Raw genomic sequence first — 23,860 nt, forward strand, 5'->3', positions numbered from 1 at the left:
CTAACCGATATCGTTACGTGCCCAAGAGAGGCGTTGCAGGCGATGTCGTGCTGCTAGAATAGGTACTTGCGTCGGTTGTCTGCTACCATAGCCTATTAACGCCAAATTTCGACGCACTGTCCTCACGGATACATTATTCGTACGTCCCACATTGATTTCTGCGATTATTTCCCACAGTGTCGCTTTCCTCTTAGCACAGACATCTCTACCCAAATGCCGCTGTTCTCAGTTTTTAATTGAAGGCCGTTGATCACTGCATTGCCCCTCGTGAGAAGTAATACCTGAAATTTCGTATTCTCGGCACACACTTTACACTGTAGATCTCGGAATACTGAATTCCCTAACAATTTCCGAGATGGAATGCCCCATGCGTCTTGCTCCGACTACCATTCCGCGTTCAAAGTCTATTAATTCCCGCAGCCACAATCACATAGGAAACCTTTCCACATGAATCACTCGAGTCCGTCAATGCAATGTCCTCTTTACACCTATTGTACGCGATACATCGCCATCTGGATATCTGCATATCGCTATCCCATTACTTTTTTCACCTCAATGCAAAATCAAATAGAAGGACGATGTTCCTAGAATGATAGAAAATGGAATGCGAAAAAAGATAGTGAATTATCGGCTGGCTGCAAAGTGAGAACTGGGTAGACAATCGATAGCAGATGGATGGATGGATGACGGAGACCGGAGCAGGTGACTACAGCACCTAATCCTTGAAAGGAGATGATGACGATGAAGGTTCAAATAAGTGCATATCCCATTGCAGAGTGAAAAATTCATTCTGAATACTAAGAGGTGTTTATAAAGAGGTATCATATATCCATACGGGAGGCGCTATTCAAAACTAGAAGAAAAGAACCGGTAATGATATGTTCGGAACACAATACCTATTGTGATACGGAGCAGTTTGTTCTTTTCTGTTGCATAGAAGTAGATGCTATAGACAGTGCTGCTTGAGGTTACCACACATCCTGACAGATCCTTCCGCCCTTTTTTTGCAGAGAATCACCCATTGTTCCAAGAACACCTGCATCCATTGTACCGTGTCGTGTACAGTGGTTACGCGCTCCTGTAACTACTGCACATTCTCTATACGTTGCGCATACACCAATGTCCCCACAGCTAGAAATTCAGCGGATTCAGGTCAGGTAAAAGGGAAACGACAATCGTCATCTTTCTGCATGGGTATCGCTGTACAATAGCGCTGGTAATTCATTGGACAGAAATCGGCGACAAGTGACCGACATTAAGCCGTGTGGTGAAGTGTGTGGCCCTCTGCTTCTGCCAGCGACAATTCCTGCCCGTACGTTGCCACTGAACCGATCCTGTTGCCTGACCTCCATGATTAGTCGAGGACTTGTATCTGCTCACACTTGCATACTACAGTGTCATAATATGCTACGCATATACCGATTACTATACACAAATCTTTACAAGTAAAACGGCCCATATCTCAACAGGTATTGGTTTCCGGATAAACACAATGTGATCAAAAATATCCGGACACCCCCAGAAACATACGTTTTTTATATTAGGTGTATTGTGCCGTCACCTATTGCCCGGTACTCCAAATCAGTGACCTCAGTAGTCATTAAACATGGCGAGAGAGCAGAACGGGCCGCTCCGCGGAACTCACGGACTTCGAATGTGGTCGGGTTTTTGGGTGTCACTTGTGTTATATGTCTGTACCCGAGATTTCCTCACTCCTAAACATCCATAGGTCCACTGTTTCCAATGTGATAGTGAAGTGGAAACGTGAAGGATCACGTACAGCACAAAAGCGTACATTCAGACCTCGTCTGTTGACTGACAGAGACAGGCGACAGTTGAAAAGGGTCGTAATGTGTAATAGACAAACATCTATCCAGACCATCACACAGAAATTCCAAACTGCATCAGGATCCACTGCAAGTACTATGACAGTTAGGCGGGAGGTGAGAAAACTTGGACTTCATAGTCGAGCGGCTGCTCATAAGCCATACATCACGCCGTTAAATGCCAAACGACGCCTCGCTTGGTGTAAGGAGCGTAAACGTTGGACTATTGAACAGTAGAAAAACGTTGTGTGGAGTGAGAAAACACGGTGCACAATGTGGCGATCCGATGGCAAGGTGTGGGTATGGCGAATGCCCGGTGAACGTCATCTGCCAGTGTGTGTAGTGCCAACAGTAAAATTCGGAGGCGGTGGTGTTATGGTGTGGTCGTGTTTTTCATGGCGGGGGCTTGCACCTCTTGTTGTTTTGCGTGGCACTATCATAGCACAGGCCTACATTGATGTTTAAAGCACCTTCTTGCTTCCCGCTGTTGAAGATCAATTCGGGGATGGCAACTGCATTTTTCAACACAATCGAGCACCTGTTCCTAGTGCACGGTCGTTGGCGGAGTGGCTACAAGACAATAACATTCCTGTAATGGACTGGCCTGCACAGAGTCCTGACCTGAATCCTAAAGAACGCCTCTGGGATGTTTTGGAACGCCAACTTCGTGCCAGGCCTCACCGACCAACAACAGTATAGCACTCCATGGAGAATTGGCTGCCATTCCCCAAGAAAGCATCCAGCACCTGATTGAACGTATGTCTAGGAGAGTGGAAGCTGTCATCAATGGTAAGAGTGGGCCAACACCATATTGAATTCCAGCATTACCGATAGAGGGCGCTACGAACTTGCAAGTCATTTTCAGTCAGTCTTCTAGTTTTGACCCACACTGTCTCCTGTAGGATATGTGACACTTTTTTTGAAGCCCTGTACGAGATGGGTACGGTATGGTAAGCTGTTGTGGGGAAGAGCAAGTTATGAAAGCTGATAATTAAAAATAAAAAACGAATACTAAGAATAATGAAGTGGGTTGTCAAAAAGAAAACGTGCAGGATTTTTAAAGAATTATGATTATTTCAGTATACAACGTAAGGCTTATATTCGGTGAATTGTTCAAGATATGGGAATGAGGTTTATATCAAACGATAATAGGCGGAGAGGGTAAGTAGTACTCTTGTATCAAACAATATTTTGAAGCAAGTACCCTTTTGTTAAAAAAAAAAAAAAAAAAAAAAAACGCAGCGAATCACGTTTTTAATGAACGCTATTGAAAAGAAGTTATAACCCTCTTTAATTTTGAAGATTATAATTTTGGCAAAAGTACCCGAGAAATGTGTGAAAACTGAAGGGGAGTGCGACCAGAGTCGGCTATTGTATTTTAAACATTGTAAAATAGCGGTCTCATGCCAGTTTACATCATACTATCAAATCTTTCGATCGTTTCCTTTTCTCACAAAAGCTATTCACTTAAAAATGTGTTCATTGACACATTTGAAATACTTTTCTAAGCTACACATACACTATATATTAGTATATACTGTAGTTTCATTTCAAGGAGTGTAGCTGACCGTATTGTGTAAAATATGCTAAGACGAAACATACTTTATCTCTGTAGCGTTGGCCTATCTTGTTGGACGACGAAGCAAGGCATGAGAGCTCCACTTGATGATATTTCACCCCCAATAGCAGATTTTGGTCGCCTTTTATTTCATCTTAACCACATTTCTCTGAGCAATTTAGAGAAATCACGGAAAACCGAAATCTAGATGCTGGATGTGGAATCGAACCTCCGTCCTCCCATATGCGAATCCCGTGTGCCACCTCACTCGGTAAGACGCAGATGTCACTGAGGCGATACTATATGTGATATGCTACGTCACGCGCGTGGCGCAGTGCTTATCCTTGCGACACTCGGGTTGCCACGGGAGCGATACCAAGCAACAAGACACAGCAGTTGGCGATAGCTTCGTGTGCGGCGCATTGCTACCAGTCTCTTCTTGAACAGTTTCCATGTATTTGACGTATCTATTCCAGCTGTGGCTCTCCTTACAGCGTTAAAGCAATTTTATATGCTAGCTACATTTGATATGCAACATTGTATGGTCCAAATTGCATCAGATGTAAACTGGAGGGTGACTACATTTCTTATTGCAAGGTTTTCAAAATATGTGCTGTGTTTTACTTAATTTCGAATTATCAACAAATATGAGCTGTAGGAAAAGAGAACCAGTTCATTATCGAACTCTGTTATCAGAATTCAGATGCCAAAGAATCTAATTTTTTTTTCGAATAATTCCCTCAGAATGGAAATATTGCATCTCGGAGAACAAATGTGAATCCCAAAACAGTAGTTCCTTAAGTTTTTACGCGAGAAGTAAACTTTTACATAGAAAATAACTACAGAGACGGTTGTACCGTTGCTTCATCCACATAAAACTATTTTGAGCCACATCAGATGACTTGAAGTTTCTATCCTCCTGTATCATACGATGCAGTTGCGCGGAGAAACTTACACTCCGTTTCGCTCTAGGCCATACGCAGAGAACTGTATTGATGTTACATCGCTGTCGTCCCAGTGTGAACCAGTTACGGTAACTACGATGTAAATGCTTGGAAAAATACCAATAATTTTCATAAACGTTATACAGCTGTTACTAAGAAATGTGAACTCTTAGTAGCATCAAAATTGTGGGAAAATAGGCATGTTTCTTGCTGAACATCTTGATTCATATTAATCAGATTAGTTCTGACGCTGAGCTTTTTGTATTACAATTTTTTGTGAAGATCAGTTAAATACATTTTTATGTACAGGCCCCACACTTGGAATCTGTGCACTGTGTAACTGACTTACTTACACGCTTGAAACCTTAGGTACACAAAAACAACATATCTATAAAAGCTGACTACAATCATGTCGTTTCAACCACAAGTTTTTATTCTAGAAATATTTACATCTGGTAATCCAAACTAAGGTTACTTTTTATAATTAATCAGTATGTAGTTTCCTTCATGTTGATAGCACGGTAAATGTTTGTAGTCCACTTTCCTCCAAATAGTGCCTTTAGTCCAAATAGGTATTTTGTGCATAGAATAAACATACCACGAAATTTAACTCTCGAGAAATTCAGTTCAAAGATATATTTGACCTATGACTGACCTTTGTTGTTTCTAATATATTCCAGTTGCCTAATTTTCATGGTTTACATGTTCCTCATCTTATCTATTTCTTGTTTGTCCTTGAGATTCTGGCATCTTCATTTGCCTCAAGGACTCACTTCTCAGCTTCGGTCACTCTCATGGAATCAATTGGTAAGAATGATTATCTTATATTAAACGCAGAATGTATTCCTGGCAATTGTAGAACTTCACGCCTCCTAACTGCCCCACATTAAAATGAATTACAGGCATATAACTCTGAGAATAGGAACTCGAACTACAGGAAAGTCTGTAAGAAAAACAACGCTCGAAAGCCAAATATAGACAAGGCAAACATAAGAACATCGCAAAGCGTATCTTCTAATAGTGGTGTTAGCTTGCAAAAGAACTGTATAGTATACGCTTCTCGAGCAAGAATCTAATGATGACATTGAAGTGTGAAAGCAGCTGAAACAAGAATGTGTAGGACACACATAAAGAGGTCTTTAAATTCATTTTTAAACAACTTCCTCATGTCCAGTTCAATAATTTTAACCACCATTTTGTTCAAAAAGCTCTAAATATCAATTTAAGGTGAAAAATAAAATATCGATTTTTTTGAAGTGAAAGTTACCAAGGGGGAAGGAACACAGGGTGATGGATGAAAATATTGCTCAAATTTAGGGCTTTTTTTTCCTCCGTAGTGGAATGTAGTTGACAAATGGGGTTTGATGCAATGAGTAAAGCATAAGTTGAACTTTCTATTGGTATTTTTATACTTCGGCTGGATGTTATGTTTGGAGCGAATGTCCAAATGAGACCACTGAAACTTTCGTTCACATTTTGCATAAAACTGCCCAAACAACGCTCCATCAAATCAGGTTTACTCAGATCGGTATAAATAGGGGTGATGGCATCGACAACGACTTGTAGCAATGGCGTTTTGTGTTTGTAACTTACCAGTTCACCGGTTGCTTTAGCGCCCTGCCAGATGCACGAGGATTGCTCGCAAGCAGGACAGAAGTAATGTTGACGAATATCATCCGATAAATTTTTGTGAAGTAGTGTGTCATATTCTCAGCGGAGTCGAAATTATCACGAATATCTTTTCCATAATACTGAGCGTCTACCAGGGGCCGTGCAATCTCGGCTTCAAACGCTCATAGAATTGTTACTTTTTGAAATCCTCTCATAATATTTTGGGGAATACTTCCTCAATGTATGCATGGTGATCCATTGATCGTGACCGGGCCAAATATCTCACGAAATAAGCGTCAAACGTAAAAACTACAAAGAACTAAACTTGTCTAGCTTGAAGGGGGAAACCAGATGGCGCTGTGGTTGGCCCGCTAGATGGCGCTGCCACAGACCAAACGTATATCAGCTGCATTTATTTAAATAGGAACCCCCATTTTTTATTACATATTCGTGTAGTACGCAAAGAAATATGAATGTTTTAGTTGGACCACTTTTTTCGCTTTGTGATAGATGGCGCTGTAATATTCACAAACATATGGCTCACAAATGCAGACGAACAATTGGTAACAGGTAGGTTTTTTAAGTTAAAATTATTTCGGTTCTTCCAATGTGATGCATTTACCTTTGTGAACTTATCATTTTTGAGAACGCATGCTGTTCCAGGGTGATTGCCTGTAAATACCACATTAATGCAATAAATGCTCAAAATGACGTCTATCAGCCTCAATGCATTTGGCAATACGCGTAACGACATTCCTCTCAACAGCGAGTAGTTCGCCTTCCGTAATGGTCGCACATGCATTGACAATGCGCTGACGCATGTTATCGGGCGTTGTCGGTGGATCACGATAGCAAATATCCTTTAACTTTCCCCACAGATACGGTGAACGTGCGGGCCATGGTATTGTGTTTCGACGACCAATCCACCTGTCATGAAATGGCTATTCAATACCACTTCAACATCACGTGAGCTACATGCCGGACATCCGTTATGTTGGAAGTACATCGCTATTCTGTCATGCAGTGAAACATCTTGTAGTAACATCGGTAGAACATTACGTAGGAAATCAGCATACATTGCACCATTTAGACTGCCATCGATAAAATGGGGGCCAATTATCCTTCCTTCCACAATGCCGCACCATACATTATCCCGCCACCCGCCAAGGTCGCTGATGTTGCACTTGTCGCAGCCATCGTGGATTTTCGGTTGCTCAATAGTGCATATTATGCCTGTTTACGTTACCGCTGTTGGTGAATGACGCTTCGTCGCTAAGTAGAACGCGTGCAAAAAATCTGTCATGGTCCCGTAATTTCTCTTGTGCCCAGTGGCAAAACTGTACACGGCGTTCGAAGTCGTCGCCATGCAATCCCTGGTGCATAGAAATATGGTACGGATGCAATCGATGTTGATGTAGCATTCCCAACACCGACGTTTTTGAGATTCCCGATTCTCGCGCAATTTGTCTGCTACTGATGTGCGGATTAGCCGCGACAGCAGTTAAAACACCTACTTGGGCATCATAATTTGTTGCAGGTCGTGTTTGACGTTTCACATGTGGCTGAACACTTCCTGATTCCTTAAATAACGTAACTATCCGACGAACGGTCCGGACACTCGAATGATGTCATCCAGGATATCGAGCAGCATACATAGCACACGCCCGTTGGGCATTTTGATCACTACACGATATCGACCTTGCTGCGATTGGTAAACGGTCCATTTTAACACGCGTAATGTATCACGAAGCAAATACCGTCCGAACTGGCGGAATGTTACGTGATACCACGTACTTATACGTTTGTGACTATTACAGCTCCATGTATCACAATGCGAAAAAAAGTGGTCCAACTAAAACATTCACATTTCTTTACGTACTACACGAATATGTAATAAACAATGGGGGTCCCTATTTAAAAAAACGCAGTTGATATTCGTTTGACCTATGGCAGCGCCATCTAGCGGGCCAACCATAGCACCATCTGGTTTCCCCCTTCAAGTTAGACGAGTTTCGTTCTTTGTAGTTTTCTCGTTTGATGCTTATTTCGAGAGATATTTGGCCTGGTCACTATCAATGGACCACCCTGTATACATTCGACTTACGTAATAAAATATTTTCGTGAAGTTTCGACCGTCACCACGTCGATCCCCCTTTAATCGTGTCAGTTGTGTTCCTGTGCTCTCTACCAATGCGGGTTGCTTCTGCGTCATATCGCGAGTAGCATCGCATATCGTTTCACCCTTGACCATCGTCTCTCCTGGACTGCCATCTCCAGACAATCCAAGCCTAGGGACGCTCCCGGCTCCGTTTCCTCAAGCTCCTTTCTGGCCGGACGTGGGGTCTGGACCCCTCCACCATCCTCCACACCTATAAATCCTTTATCCGCCCTATTCTGTGCTACGCTCATCCCGCCTGGATCTCCGCCCCTCCTACCTTTTTTCAAATCCCTTCAAATCCCAGAACGCCATGCGCTCCGCCTCGCCTATCCCACGCAGATCCTCTACGACCTAATTCCGTTCCCGCACCTCCTTCTTTTCCTCTAACGGATACGGATCCTCTACACCTCCCGCAAACTTAATCCCCATCACCCGCTTGTCTCTCCCATCCTCTCCCAACCCCGTCCGCTGCCGCGCCTGCATTCCCACATCCCACCTGCTCTCCATCTCTCCACTCTCCATACCCTCGTCCAAGGTGGCTTCCAGCAACTCCCCCTCCCTGATGATGCCCTCATCCCCCCCCCCATCTATCCCTCCTACCAATTTTGATCCTCCTCTTCTCCACCCTGTGTTTTTCTCCTGAGGGCACCCTCTCTCCTTTCTCTCCCTTCCTCCCTCCCTCCTCCCCTGGGCTTCCCCAACCCCCCCTACCTTCTCTCCTCAACCCTCCCTTCTCCACTGCCACTGGCATCTACACACTCCCCTCTCCCTCCTCCCCCCTCCCACCTCCCCCTTCTTTCCCTATTTGGCAGGTCCCCGGACACGAATAGTGAACTTTGGCGCGCCAGAGATCATCGCCTAGTGTTTGTATGTGTGTGTGTGTGTGTGTGTGTGTGTGTGTGTGTGTGTCGACGTATTCGTGTTCAAGTGTTCCAGTGTTACTCGTTTGTGCTCCAACGTTCGCGTGTGCCATCTGTCCTCACTGTGCGTGCCCACATGTCTGTACATTTTTATTTTGGACTCTGCGCCCGTAAACGGCTCCGTGTGTTTTGCTTTTGTATGTCTACGTTTGTATGTCGACCCTGTCTGTTCTGTGCTTGTCTTCTTTTGTCTCATTAGTTTTCTCTGTGGCCGAAAAGTGGCGTAATGTGCCGCTGCTGGCCTTCCTGTATCAGGTGTGAAATTACCAATAAAGAAGAAAAACGTGAAACTTCCTGGCAGATTAAAACTGTTTGCCGAATCCAGACTCGAACTCGGGACCTTTGCCTCTCGCGGGCAAGTGCTCTGGCAACTGAGGTACCCAAGCACGACTCACGCCCCGTCCTCACAGCTTTACTTCTGCCAGTACTTCGTCTCCTACGTTCCAAACCTTACAGAAGCTGTGAGGACGGGTCGTGAGTCGTGCTTAGGTAGCTCAGTTGGTATAGCATTTGCCCGCGAAAGGCAAAGGTCCCGAGTTCGAGTCTCGGTCCGGCACACAGTTTTAATCTGCCAGGAAATTTCATATCAGCGAGCACTCCGCTGGTGAGTGAAAATGTCTTTCTAAAAAAAAAAAAAAAAAAAAAAAGCGTATCGTATTGCCTCAGTGAGAACCGCACCAAAGAGTTTTCGAAAGACATAAGAAAGTACGAGGGGGGACCCAAAAGAAACCGGACTCCGAGGGCGCTGCCACTCGTAAACGTAGTGCAGAGTTCTCACGCTAGATGGTGTTAGTAGAGACCTTCATGAAACAGATGTGCAGATGGCGTCAGTGTATAGCTGAACGTGGAAGTGTGGTATTGTGTTTCTCTGACTGTTGGCGGGTTATCTCTGCGATGTCGTTATGGCAATTTTAAAAGAACAAAGCGTGGGTGTGAAATTTGTTTCCTGCTTAAAAAAAACTGCAACGGAGACACACCAAATGCTTCAGGAAGCTTCCAGAAGGACGCAATGAGCCGCACACGGGTTTTCGAGTGGTTTGGGCGCTTTAAACGTGGTGAGATGTGTGTTGAAGACCAAGCTCGTTCTCGACGCCCTTCAACATTGCGAAATGAGGAGAACATTGAAAAGGTCCGCCAAAAGATCGACCAAATTTCAGCAGAGACAGGAATCGGTTGGAGCTCGTGCCAGCGGATTTTGAGTTAGGATTTACACATGAGACGTGTTGGTGCTAAATTTGTTCCGCGCCTTCTCACACAGGAGCAAAAAACCATCCGCATGAATGTGTCAGGACTTGAAAACAGAGATTGCACGTGATCCAAACTTCTTGAACAAAGTCATTACAGTGGATGAGAGTTGGTGTTACGGGTATGACCCAGAATCCAAGCAAGCGTCAAGCCAGTGGAGGACTCCCAACTCTCCCAGACCAAAAAAAAGCAAGGCAAGTGAGGTCAAATGTGAAGACGATGATCATTGTCTTTTTTGATGTTCGTGGAATTGTGCATCGGGAATTCGTACCCCCTGGCCAGACTGTTAACCAGCACTTTTACTTGGATGTTTTAAGGCGTCGGCGAGAGGATGTCAGGAGGAAACGCCCGGTACTTTGGCGATCAGATGACTGGTTTCTGCATCACGACAACGCTCCAGCACACACGGCCTTACGAGTGACCCACTATTTGGCATCTCAGAGGTGGTCTGTAGTTCCCCACGCTCCGTATTCGCTGGACCTAGCCGCGTGTGACTTTTTCCTATTTCCACGAATAAAAAAGACGCTAAAAGGGGAGCGTTATGACGATGTGGAGGTGGTAAAAACAGCTTCGCAAAGGGCACTGGACAATATCAAAGAGTTCCAAACATGCTTCCAACAGTGGGAAAATAGACTTGACAAGTGCATCGCATGTAATGGAGAGTATTTTGAAGGTGATTGAAGTAATTTTGTAAAAAGGTTCATCAATAAATTTCTTATGACAACAATCCGATTTCTTTTGGGTCCCCTCTCGTATAACCGTGCAATAACGTGTTTCAGTTAAGACATCGACAGCAGTGAAACCCTCTAGGTGAGTGGGGGGCAGCGGAGGTGCCACTCACTGTGTACGGTGACGTATCCCAGCGTGGCGGGCACGCCGGCCTTGCGGCGCGGCACGGTCAGGAAGAGGCGGTCGCGCCACACCTCGAGGCCGTGCGGCAGGTTGGTGTGCGGCGTGTAGCCGGCCCGCAAGGCGTCGGCGGCGGCCGGCTGCTCGGGCCACGTCCAGCTGACCGCCTGCCACGAGAACGCCTTGCGCACGGCCTTGGTGGACGACGCCCGCGCCTGCGGCGTCACCGTCGCCAGCAGGACCGCCGCCGACGTCAGCAGCGTCGCCGCCGTCGTCAGCAGCGCCGACGTCGTCATGGCGCGCCGCGTCTGCGCCCAAACGTCCACGTCAGTACCTTTGTTAAAAGTCCTGGGAACACACTGCATCTCAGGAAGCTGCTACGGATGCGAGGAAAGCTTCACTGCAAATACGAACGTAGCCAAAGCCTCGTGGGCAAACAAAAATTTAACGAAGCCAAACTTAGCGTAACGAGAGTACCACGTAGAGTTATACTCTACCAAAACTATAGTTCGGTATTGTTGGTAAATTACGAGGTGCATTCAAGTTCCAAGGCCTCCGATTTTTTTTTCTAATTAACTACTCACCCGAAATCGATGACTCTGGCGTTTCTTCTCGACGTAATCGCCCTGCAGACGTACACATTTTTCACAACGCTGACGCCATAATTCCATGGCAGCGGCGAAGGCTTCTTTAGGAGTCTGTTTTGACCACTGGAAAATCGCTGAGGCAATAGCAGCACGGCTGGTGAATGTGCGGCCACGGAGAGTGTCTTTTATTGTTGGAAAAAGCCAAAAGTCACTAAGATCCAGGTCAGGTGAGTAGGGAGCATGAGGAATCACTTCAAAGTTGTTATCACGAAGAAACTGTTGCGTAACGTTAGCTCGATGTGCGGGTGCGTTGTCTTGGTGAAACAGCACACGCGCAGCCCTTCCCGGACGTTTTTGTTGCAGTGCAGGAAGGAATTTGTTCTTCAAAACATTTTCGAAGGATGCACCTGTTACAGTAGTGCCCTTTGGAACGCAATGGGTAAGTATTACGCCCTCGCTGGCCCAGAACATGGACACCATCATTTTCTCAGCACTGGCGGTTACCCGAAATTTTTTTGGTGGCGGTGAATCTGTGTGCTTCCATTCAGCTGACTGGCGCTTTGTTTCTGGATTGAAAAATGGCATCCACGTCTCATCCATTGTCACAACCGACGAAAAGAAAGTCCCATTCATGCTGTCGTTGCGCGTCAACATTGCTTGGCAACATGCCACACGGGCAGCCATGTGGTCGTCCGTCAGCATTCGTGGCACCCACCTGGATGACACTTTTCGCATTTTCAGGTCGTCATGCAGGATTGTGTGCACAGAACCCACAGAAATGCTAAATCTGGAGGCGATCTGTTCAACAGTCATTCGGCGATCCCCCAAAACAATTCTCTCCACTTTCTCGATCATGTCGTCAGACCGGCTTGTGCGAGCCCGAGGTTGTTTCGGTTTGTTGTCACACGATGTTCTGCCTTCATTAAACTGTCGCACCCACGAATGCACTTTCGACACATCCATAACTCCATCACCACATGTCTCCTTCAACTGTCGATGAATTTCAATTGGTTTCACACCAGTAAGGTAGTATCGACATATGATACCACAGGATTAGTAGCGATAGAAACATATCACATTCTGAAGGACGACAGTTCAAACCCATATCCGGCCATACTGATTTATGATTTCTGTGATTTCCCTAAACTGTTTCAGGCAAGTGCCAGGATGGTTCCCTAATACGATGGGACCAATGACCTCGCTCTTTGGTCCCTACACCCAAATTAATCAAGCAACCAAAGAAACATAAATGAATGTGGAAGAGATAAAATGGGAGCCGACGACATCTTTCTTTTCTTTTGTTTGTTTGGTTTTTTGTTTGGCACATAGTTAGAACCACACATCACTCACTGATAGTCCACTGTGTATTTTATATCCTTACAGAAAGTATGTTGCATTTTATAAGAAGTAAAAATTAAGCGATGGCGTAACTCATGAGCTTTTATACAACCAAAGGAGTTACATTTGATGCAAGGACAGTCTACAAATACAAAAATAAATATATGCCTATATAGTTTTTCTTGTCATTTTGTACTCAGAACGTTCTTCATCATTATCAAATGCAAACGGTTTTCTGTTATTACTGATAAATGCGAAAATTGTTTATGACTAACAGAAAAATGTTTTGTGTAAGTTCGACAAGGTGTTCAAGTTAGATTTGATAAATTTTTGCTTTGCGGTCTTTTTTTAAAATTTTGTTCAGAAAAATTCGTTTCGCTATGTGATAAATTTGCATAGTTTTCTTTATTTTTACTACAGCATCCCTCTTTTTCCCGTTAGAAGTCAACAATTTTCGAATAAAACCTGAATTAAACATTGAAGATTTCAGTTGTGTTATAAATACTGTTTTACTTGAGTAAATGACACAGGGATAACTGTGTAGAACAAAAGTGTTCTGCAGGCTATCCAGCCAGACAGAATAGTGACGTTCATTGCCTCGTGGTCACTTCTTTGTGACACAGGATGACTTTCCCGCTCCAGCTGCTCTGTCCTTTGGCTTCTTTCTACAAGCTTGTGAGGTTATAAGCTCCTGTGGCCTGTCTCCTCTCACTCTTTTTCATTTTTTTATTAGATATCATTTTACTATTGTGTCTCAGTAGGGGCCGGCCGAGGAAGCTTATTGTTGTAAATGTAACCGGTAATAAGGACTCTGGTTTTTATTTGTGATATTTCAGCTGGTGTTGAGACATTGCTTGTTCTTTTGTTTTTCTTGTGTGGGTGAGGCGGGGCTGAACGAGAGTCATTTGTGTTAACTATGGCAGAAAACGTGAGGTCGGGTCTGGAAGACTTTTCAGCGGATACGAGGGGTGTGGACAATAGCATGTGGTGGCTCCTCAGGGTGGCCGGCATTATGATTTATTGTGCAAATGGTCCACGGGATGAAACATACTAACTAAAGTCTGCTACTCCTCATTACGGTCGTCTCTTTTCGATTTACTCTCAGTATATAGTGTCGTTATTAAACTGTTCATTCCTAGTCGCTCAAAATCTTGTTATTAACTAAGGAACGACAGAAGGTGCGCAAAATGATGACAGAAAATATCTCAAAATTTCTGACGGACAAACTATTTACTGGACTCGAGCTCGAACACAGTGCTTTGCCTATTATGGGCAACGCTCTTATCAGCTGAACTGCACTGTCTCGACTCCTTCATATGATCCACTCTCATGAGTTACTCAGAGTAGACTGAGATGACGGAAGTCATGGGATACCTCCTAATACCGTGTCGGACCTCCTTTTGCCCGGGGCAGTGCCGCAAATCAACGTGGCATGGACTCAACAAGTCGTTGGAAGTCCCTTGCAGAAATATTGAGCCGTCCAAATACGTGAAACTGAAGTCGGTACAGAATTTTGTGCGCGAACTGACCTTCGAATTATGTCCCATAAATGTTCGATGCCATTCACGTCGGGCGATCTGGGTGTCTCAATCATTCACATGAACTTTTCAGAATATTCTTCAACCCAATCGGAAAGCAATTGTGCCCGATGACAAGATATAGTTTTTTGGGAACATGAAGTTCATCAATGGTAGTAAATGGTCACCAAGTAGCCGAACATAAGCATTTCCAGTCAATGATCAATTTAGTCGAACAAGAGAAATCATCTCATTCCACGTAAATACAACCCACACCATTGTGCAGCCACCGCCAGCTTGCACAGTGCCTTGTTGAGAACCTGAGTCCATGGCTTCGTGCGTTCTGCGCTACCCTGGAACCCTGCCATCAGCTCTTACCAACTGAAATCGGGACACGTCTGACCGGGACACGGTTTTAAAGTCGTGTAGGGTCCAAACGAAATAGTCACGAGCCCATGAGAAGGGCTGCAGGCGACGTCCCGCTGTTAGCAAAGGCATTCATGTCGGTCATCTGCTGCCATAGCCCATAAACGCCAAATTTCATCACACGGTCTTAACGGATAGTTCGTCGTACGTCCCACGCTTGTCTGTTAGCAATGACAACTCTACGCGAACGCCGCTCCTCTCAGTCGTTAAGTGAAGGCCGTCTGTTACTGCGTTGTCCGTGTTGAGAGGTGATGCCTGAAATTTGATATCCTCGGTACACTCTTGACACTGTGGATCTAGCAGTATTGCATTCCCTAACAGTTTCTTGAAGGAACGTCCCATGCACCGAACTCCAACTACCATTCAGCATTCAATGTCCGTTAATTCCCGCAGCCCCAATCACATCGGAATCTTTTTCATATTAATGACCTGAATAAATATGACAGCTCCGCCAATGCAATGTCCTTTTATACGTTTTATACGCGGTACTACCAGCATCTGGGTATTAACACAACGCTATCCCATGACCTTCATCACCTCAATGTAGAGATCTGTCTGCCGACTGAGGAAAGGTATTTTTCCGTGCAGTGGCGACTGCGAAACCCGATGGACGTGGGGTGGTGGTTAGTGCAGTTTTCCCTGGTTCGAGCACGGACTATCTGTTTTAGTGTATGTGGCAACTGGCGTTGGTTTTTTAAAAATATATCCGAACATAAAGTGCTCCCCATATTTTCAGTTTTTTTTGGAGTACAAAGACAGAATTACTTCAATTAAAGATCTTTGCAGCCGGCCGCAGTGGCCGAGCGGTTATAGGCGCTTCAGTCCGGAACCGGGCGACTGCTACGGTCGCAGGTTCGAATCCTGTCTCGGGCATGGATGTGTGTGATGTACTTAGGTTAGTTAGTTTTAAGTAGTTCTAAGTTCTAGGGGACTGATGACCTCAGATGTTAAGTCCCATAGTGCTCAGAGCCATTTGAACCATTTTGAAAGATCTTGGCCGCCCTGTTAGAAGAAATTCTAGCCTTTTTGTTTGACTCAAAGTCGTCGCCTGGACTTTAGAAGGGACGGGAGCACGCACTGCGTACATTAATTCTTCTAAAATCTCGCAGAAACCATTTCCCATGCTTAACACGGACGTTTTCAAAAATGGTTGAAATGGCTCTGAGCACTATGGCACTTAACTGCTGAGGTCAGCAGTCCCCTAGAACTTAGAACTACTTAAACCTAACCAACCTAAGGACATCACACACATCCATGCCCGAGGCAGGATTCGAACCTGCGACCGTAGGGGTACGCGGTTCCAGACTGTAGCGCCTAGAACCGCTCGACCGCACCGGCCGGCAACGGACGGCTTCCTCTGAAGGAACAGATACGAATAAACTCCTGGAAAGGGGAAACGTATTAGCTACAAAGTAAAGTTTGCATCAGCTGTTGCGCTGCAATAGTCGACTTCCGGAATGTTTTATCAGACATCCGTTTGTTGAATCGCTCTCTGATTCTGCTTACGTCGCAACACGTATCAGTTTCCTTCTCAGTATCGTTTTGTAACAGCGTACTATTGCGCGTGTGTGTCCGCTTACTGGTCGTGCTGCAACAGCGCAAGACAAAGTCTGTTGATTCGACTACATTAAGTAAGTAAAAACGTGATTTGATACGCTGATCCACCTGAAGACGAGGACATAAGCCGCCTAAAGGCGTCATGTGGATAAATGAAAAGTGAAACAGATAACAGTTTTAACTTATCTTCTATGTCATAAACAGACGCAGTTCCCAAACTCGATCCACCAAGGACGGCGTAAGTGCATTCGTTACTACTGGGTGAAATGTATTGCAGAACTCATGAAATTTCCCTGCTCTCTCGTACCTGTTTCATGAAATGTCGAGTCTTCAACCGATTTTGTTTGGCTCTACTTTCGTTTGTAGGTGGTCAGTATTTCAGCTGGCTAGTTGTGATACCTTTTGACGCGTCTCTGGCATCTGTCGATGTCCACCGTTTTCGTCTTATCGTTGTTTCATCCCTCTCGTTCTATACGGACGCCTAATTAACTGCCAACCGTACAATTGTTCCCCTGTTAGCTCAGTGGATTTAAAATACATAAATTTACACGAAAATTTGGAAAAGATGAAACATATATGTGGGTTTTCAGACACATTTAAAAAGATGGTCGATTTATAAAAGCGTTCACTTCTTCTTCGTTTTTAAATATAAAAAGTTATTATAAAAATAATACGTATAATGCAGTAACGAAGGTCATCTTCAAAGGAAACAGCGTATATTCACGGAAAATTTGAGGACTTGCTATGGAAATGTTTTACGAGAGGGAAAAATGAGCTACAGTTGGGTCGTAGCATGGGAGTATAAGCAGAGGGATTCAGTGAGTTGTAAATGAAGAGACAGCCAGTGTGCTCCCTGCCGCCGTTGGATAAGCAGCTGCCAGCAGCAAGTCGTATACTCTTAGCTCACTTATTTGTTACATAGTTTAATTCTTAATTTCTTTGAGTGTTTTTGCTACTTGCATTGTTTAATTCATACATTTCTGGCGTATTATAGTATTTGAGAGTTGTAGAATCGCGTTTTAGTACCTGAATAGTGTAACATCGCGTAGTCTCCTTCCGCCGCCGAGCAGTGTGTCAGCAGCATTACTGCATTTACTAGGCAATCTTGTATTTTAATAACCGTTTAACTTTTGTGTTGTCGAATTGTTTGTGCTCTCTGTAGATTAGTTCAAATGGTTCAAATGGCTCTGAGCACTATGGGACTCAACTCCTGTGGTCATCAGTCCCCTAGAACTTAGAACTACTTAAACCTAACTAACCTAAGGACATCACACACATCCATGCCCGAGGCAGGATTCGAACCTGCGACCGTAGCGATCGCGCGGTTCCAGACTGAAGCGCCTAGAACCGCTCGGCCACACTGGCCGGCTGTAGATTAGTTCAGGCGTTCTTTGCACAACAGTTTTTAGCATGGATAGGGACTGCAACTGTTGTGTTCGGATGCAGGCTGAGTTGGCATCCCTTCGCTCCCAGCTTCAGGCAGTGTTGGCTTCGGTCACACAGCTTGAGGCTGTTGCCAATGGGCATCACTGTGGGGGTCCGGATGGGGGTTTGTCGGGGACGGCCAGCTCGTCCCACGCATCCCCCGATCGGACTATGGCTGTGGCTTCCCGGGATACTGCCCACATTGAGGCTGACCCCTCACCTGTGGTAGAGTGTGAGGTCGTCTCGAAGTGTGGCAGGGGGCGAAATACATTCCAGAGGGCTGAACAGAAGGCCTCTCCAGTTTGTCTGACGAACCGGTTTCAGGCTCTGTCTCAGGCTGATACTGATCTTCGGCGGGACAGGGCTGCTAGTCCTGTTCCAGAGGTTGCCCTTCAGTCTGCAAGATCCGGGCGGTCGCAGAGGGTGGGCTTACTGGTAGTTGGGAGCTCCAACGTCAGGCGCGTAATGGGGCCCCTTAGGGATATGGCAGCAAGAGAGTGGAAGAAAACCAATGTGCACTCCGTGTGCATATCGGGGGGAGTCATTCCAAATGTGGAAAGGGTCCTTCCGGATGCCATGAAGGGTACAGGGTGCACCCATCTGCAGGTGGTCGCTCATGTCAGCACCAATGATGTGTGTCGCTATGGATCGGAGGAAATCCTCTCTGGCTTCCGGCGGCTATCTGATTTGGTGAAGACTGCCAGTCTCGCTAGCGGGATGAAAGCAGAGCTCACCATCTGCAGCATCGTCGACAGGACTGACTGTGGACCTTTGGTACAGAGCCGAGTGGAGGGTCTGAATCAGAGGCTGAGATGGTTCTGATAACAAACAGACCCGAACTTTTCGACTCTGTAAGTGCAGAACAGGGAATCAGTGATCATAAGGCCGTTGCAGCATCCCTGAATATGGAAGTTAATAGGAATATAAAAAAAGGGAGGAAGGTGTATCTGTTTAGTAAGAGTAATAGAAGGCAGATTTCAGACTACCTAACAGATCAAAACGAAAATTTCTGTTCCGACACTGACAATGTTGAGTGTTTATGGAAAAAGTTCAAGGCAATCGTAAAATGCGTTTTAGACAGGTACGTGCCGAGTAAAACTGTGAGGGACGGGAAAAATCCACCGTGGTTCAACAACAAAGTTAGGAAACTACTGCGAAAGCAAAGAGAGTTTCACTGCAAGTTTAAACGCAGCCAAAACCTCTCAGACAAACAGAAGCTAAACGATGTCGAAGTTAACGTAAGGAGGGCTATGCGTGAAGCGTTCAGTGAATTCGAAAGTAAAATTCTATGTACCGACTTGACAGAAAATCCTAGGAAGTTCTGGTCTTACGTTAAATCAGTAAGTGGCTCGAAACAGCATATCCAGACACTCCGTGATCATGATGGCATTGAAACAGAGGATGACACGCGTAAAGCTGAAATACTAAACACCTTTTTCCAAAGCTGTTTCACAGAGGAAGACCGCACTGCAGTTCCTTCTCTAACTCCTCGCACAAACGAAAAAATGGCTGACATCGAAATAAGTGTCCAAGGAATAGAAAAGCAACTGGAATCACTCAACAGAGGAAAGTCCACTGGACCTGACGGGATACCAATTCGATTCTACACAGAGTACGCGAAAGAACTTGCCCCCCTTCCAACAGCCGTGTACCGCAAGTCTCTAGAGGAACGGAAGGTTCCAAATGATTGGAAAAGAGCACAGGTAGTCCCAGTCTTCAAGAAGGGTCGTCGAGCAGATGCGCAAAACTATAGACCTATATCTCTGACGTCGATATGTTGTAGAATTTTAGAACATGTTTTTTGCTCGCGTATCATGTCGTTTCTGGAAACCCAGAATCTACTCTGTAGGAGTCAACTTGGATTCCGGGAACAGCGATCGTGTGAGACCCAACTCGCTTTATTTGTTCAGGAGACCCAGAAAATATCAGATACAGGCTCCCAGGTAGTTGCTATTTTCCATGACTTCCGGAAGGCGTTCGATACAGTTCCGCACTGTCGACTGATAAACAAAGTAAGAGCCTACGGAATATCAGACCAGCTGTGTGGCTGGATTGAAGAGTTTTTAGCAAACAGAACACAGCATGTTGTTTTCAATGGAGAGACGTCTACAGACGTTAAAGTAACCTCTGGCGTGCCACAGGGGAGTGTTATGGGACCATTGCTTTTCACAATATATATAAATGACCTAGTAGACAGTGTCGGAAGTTCCATGCGGCTTTTCGTGGATGATGCTGTAGTATACAGAGAAGCTGCAGCATTAGAAAATTGTAACGAAATGCAGGAAGATCTGCAACAGATAGGCACTTGGTGCAGGGAGTGGCAACTGATCCTTAACATAGACAAATGTAATGTATTGCGAACACATAGAAATAAGGATCCATTATTGTATGATTATATGATAGCGGAACAAACATTGATAGCAGTTACTTCTGTAAAATATGTGGGAGTATGCGTACGGAACGATTTGAAGTGGAATGATCATATAAAATTAATTGTTGGTAAGGCGGGTGCCAGGTTGAGATTTATTGGGAGAGTCCTTAGAAAATGTAGTCCATCAACAAAGGAGGTGGCTTACAAAACACTCGTTCGACCTATACATGAGTATTGCTCATCAGTGTGGGATCAGTACCAGATCGGGTTGACGGAGGAGACAGATAAGATCCAAAGAAGAGCGTCGCGTTTCGTCAGAGCGTTATTTGGTAACCGCGATAGCGTTACGCAGATGTCTAGCAAACTCATGTGACAGACTCTGCAAGAGAGGCGCTCTGCATCGCGGTGTAGCTTATTCGCCAGGTTTCGAGAGGGTGCGTTTCTGGATGAGGTATCGAATATATTGCTTACCCCTACTTATACCTCCCGAGGAGATCACGAATGTAAAATTAGAGAGATTCGAGCGCGCACGGAGGTTTTCCGACAGTCGTTCTTCCCGCAATCCATACGCGACTGGAACAGAAATGGGAGGTAATGACAGTGGCACTTAAAGTGCCCTCCGCCACACACCGTTGGGTGGCTTGCGGAGTGTAAATGCAGATGTAGATGTAGACAAGAGTGGATGGATGGTAAGGGAGCGGAGTGGTAAATCAAATAGGAGACTGAGATGTGATCTGAATATGAAGAGGAATAAAATAAACATGGAAGGAGTTAGACCTGATATGAGGTGGGGTGGGAAAGGGGAAGAGTGAGAACTGATAGGATTCATTACTTATGAGATTTAGGAGAGGGTCTGTGCTGAAGGAGGTTTGGCCAGTGTAGGGGAAAAGAAGCGAGACGAGTTTGAGCGTGAGGAGGGGTGGGAATTTGATAAGGAAGGTAACGTGCGGGGCAAAGCGAAAAGATTGAAACTGCATGATTTGGAGGGAATACCAGAAATCTACGGCTTCAGCACTGTTTCAGATTACCGTCAGTCGGTTCAGGGGTTTTTAGAGGTAGGGGACGGTGAGAGGCTGCAGTCGCCGTACCCAACTAATTAGTACTTTTAAATTTAGTCTATTGCACCCTTTGTGTTGGATGGTTTATTAGATTGGTTACCATGTTATCTTGTGGTGGATCATCGAGGTATTTTTCAGTGTTATTAGCATGGATAGAACGGTTCTAAACAGTTAAGCTTAGGTCTTGTAGGAAAGAACTGCAGGTGGTTCATGCAACACTAATTGTTCGCTGTTTGGAAGAATTAACCTTGAGGAGCTTAGAAGGGTACGTTGCGAAGGAACTGAAGGGTCTGCTGAGATAGATGGTGGGTTGGGTAAAGGGCTAGGAAAGCAGTATCATCAGCATACTAAAGAAGGATCCTCCTCCCAGGTACTGACTTGTTGGCTGCTGCTAGTGCACTGAGTTCCTGGTGCTGATGTCTGGTCTCAGTACGACTGGGAGCCAATGCAAAATTGATTTCCGTGAGGGTCTTCAGTTTTGCTGTAATCGGCCTATTGTCGAAAAATTTTGCCTAGCCCGTCACGATCTGATGGTAACAAGTACAGGATTCAGGCTGTTTTGAGTTCAGAATCCCTTTAAACAAGGTTGACTTGTCGGAATATTTATCACCTCTTTAGCAATGCACTTCCAGAGGGACGAACCCAACGATATAAACTTGATGCTCTAGAACATCAAAGGATGTCCTCTTCTAAGACAATTCTCTGCTACTGCACTTTCATCCAGCTGGTCCTGACGTGTATGACGATGGTCTGAAAGCACGCTACACATTTAATCAAAATACGACAGTCTGTATTGATGAGGTACGTCATATACGATCATATCTTACGGCCGAGTTTGCATTTGACCAGACCCAGCAAGTTCCTCAGTATCATTGTTTGTAACCATACCACGCTGATGCGTCCTGTGATCTACAGGTAGCGCCTTAGACGTCGTCGGTCTTGGATTAGAAGCCAGCCATTGCTTAAATTTTGAATAAATATCGTTAGCAGTGACGAGCGAAGACTTCTGCCATAGGGAGTCGTACTTCTTCTGCCGACGCCCTTGTTAAAGAGGCAGACGGGTGGATAGAGATTTCGATCACCTTCGTGTCCCTCGGATGGAAAACTACCCATAAAAGGAGGAAGAATCAGCTATCATCGACGGCAGGAGGATGCAGAAGGTCATGGTAATCACTACGTTAAAGACACACAATCTATATACATAGGTCATGTGGCCTGTAAATGAAAAAGTGTCAAGATGATTGGCAAAAGATTTCGGATTAATCCCCATTCGGAACTTCCGGAGGGGACTACCAAAGAGGAGGTGACCATGAGTAAATGACTGAATGACCCCAGAAAGAATAATGTTCTGCCAGTCGGAGCGTGGAGTGTCAGTAGGCGGAATGTCGTAGCGAAGTCAGAACTAGAGAAAGGGTTATGCTAAGGGTCAGCTTAGATAATAGTGGGCGTTAGCGAAATGAAATGGAAAGAAAATAATGATTTCTGGTCAGACGAACCTAGGGTAGTACCAACAGTAACAATAAAATGATAATATTGGAGTAGGATTTCTCATGAACAGGAAGGAAGGGCAGAAAGGGAGTCACTACGAGCGATTCAGTAAAAGGATTATTTCCTTCATGATCTTCACTGAACCAAAGCCAGCAACAATAGTACAGGTTTCATGCCCACGTTACAAGCAGAAGGTGAAGCTATAGAGAAAATGTATGAGGCTACTAAACTATAATTCAATATGAAAATAGAAATGGAATTCTAATAAGCACATGTGGTCGGAAGGCTGTAGTGGGGCAAGGAATAGAAGACAGTTACCGAAGACTATTGGCTCTGTAACAGGAACTAGAGAGGAAAGATATTAATTGAGTTCTGCAATAAATTTCAGATAGTAACAGCGAATACACTGTTCAACATTACAAGAAGAGAAGGTACACTTGGAAAAGACCCGGAGACACTGGAAGATTCCAGGCGAATTATATCATGGTCAGAGATTCCGAAGTCAGGTATTGGACAAGGCTTACGTAAGAGGCAGATAGCAATTTAATAATGACGACGAGCACGATGAAGCTTAAGGCTGATGAATCAATGCGGGATTCTGTAGCAGTGAAGAATGATGTGCTTTTGAAGTTGTTTAGCGCTGTAGATACTGCTTTAATGAATACCATGTAGGGAGTTCAGTTGAAGAAGAATGGACATCTCTAAAAAGAACGGTCGCTTGAGCTGGACAAACAACTTCGTAGGCAGAAGGCAGAAGGAAGGAAACTGTGAAGAAACCTTAGGTAACAAAACAAACAACGAGGAGTAGCAGAGATCGGATAAGTGAGAAGTTTAACAACAAAATTGGGGATCACGAAGAAGGAAAGTGAAGCAATTTTGTACCTTGGAAGCCAAATAACATATGACGAATGAAGCAAGGAAGACACAAAAAGTAGACTGGGACAGACGAGAGGGCAAAAGAAGCCTCTTAGTACCAAACATC

General features: G+C 44.9%; 1 protein-coding gene across 1 annotated transcript in view; it reads right to left on the bottom strand.

The window, feature by feature from the left end:
- Positions 1-23,860, bottom strand: part of LOC126418762 (L-dopachrome tautomerase yellow-f2-like) — a 134,115-nt gene that overhangs the window by 41,587 nt on the left and 68,668 nt on the right. The window contains exon 2 of the mRNA XM_050085688.1: positions 11,104-11,419. Within this exon, the coding sequence (XP_049941645.1) occupies positions 11,104-11,419 (316 nt within the window). The remainder of the gene's footprint in view (positions 1-11,103; positions 11,420-23,860) is intronic.

The sequence above is a fragment of the Schistocerca serialis genome, chromosome 9 (assembly GCF_023864345.2).
Source record: "Schistocerca serialis cubense isolate TAMUIC-IGC-003099 chromosome 9, iqSchSeri2.2, whole genome shotgun sequence".
Taxonomy (NCBI): domain Eukaryota; kingdom Metazoa; phylum Arthropoda; class Insecta; order Orthoptera; family Acrididae; genus Schistocerca; species Schistocerca serialis.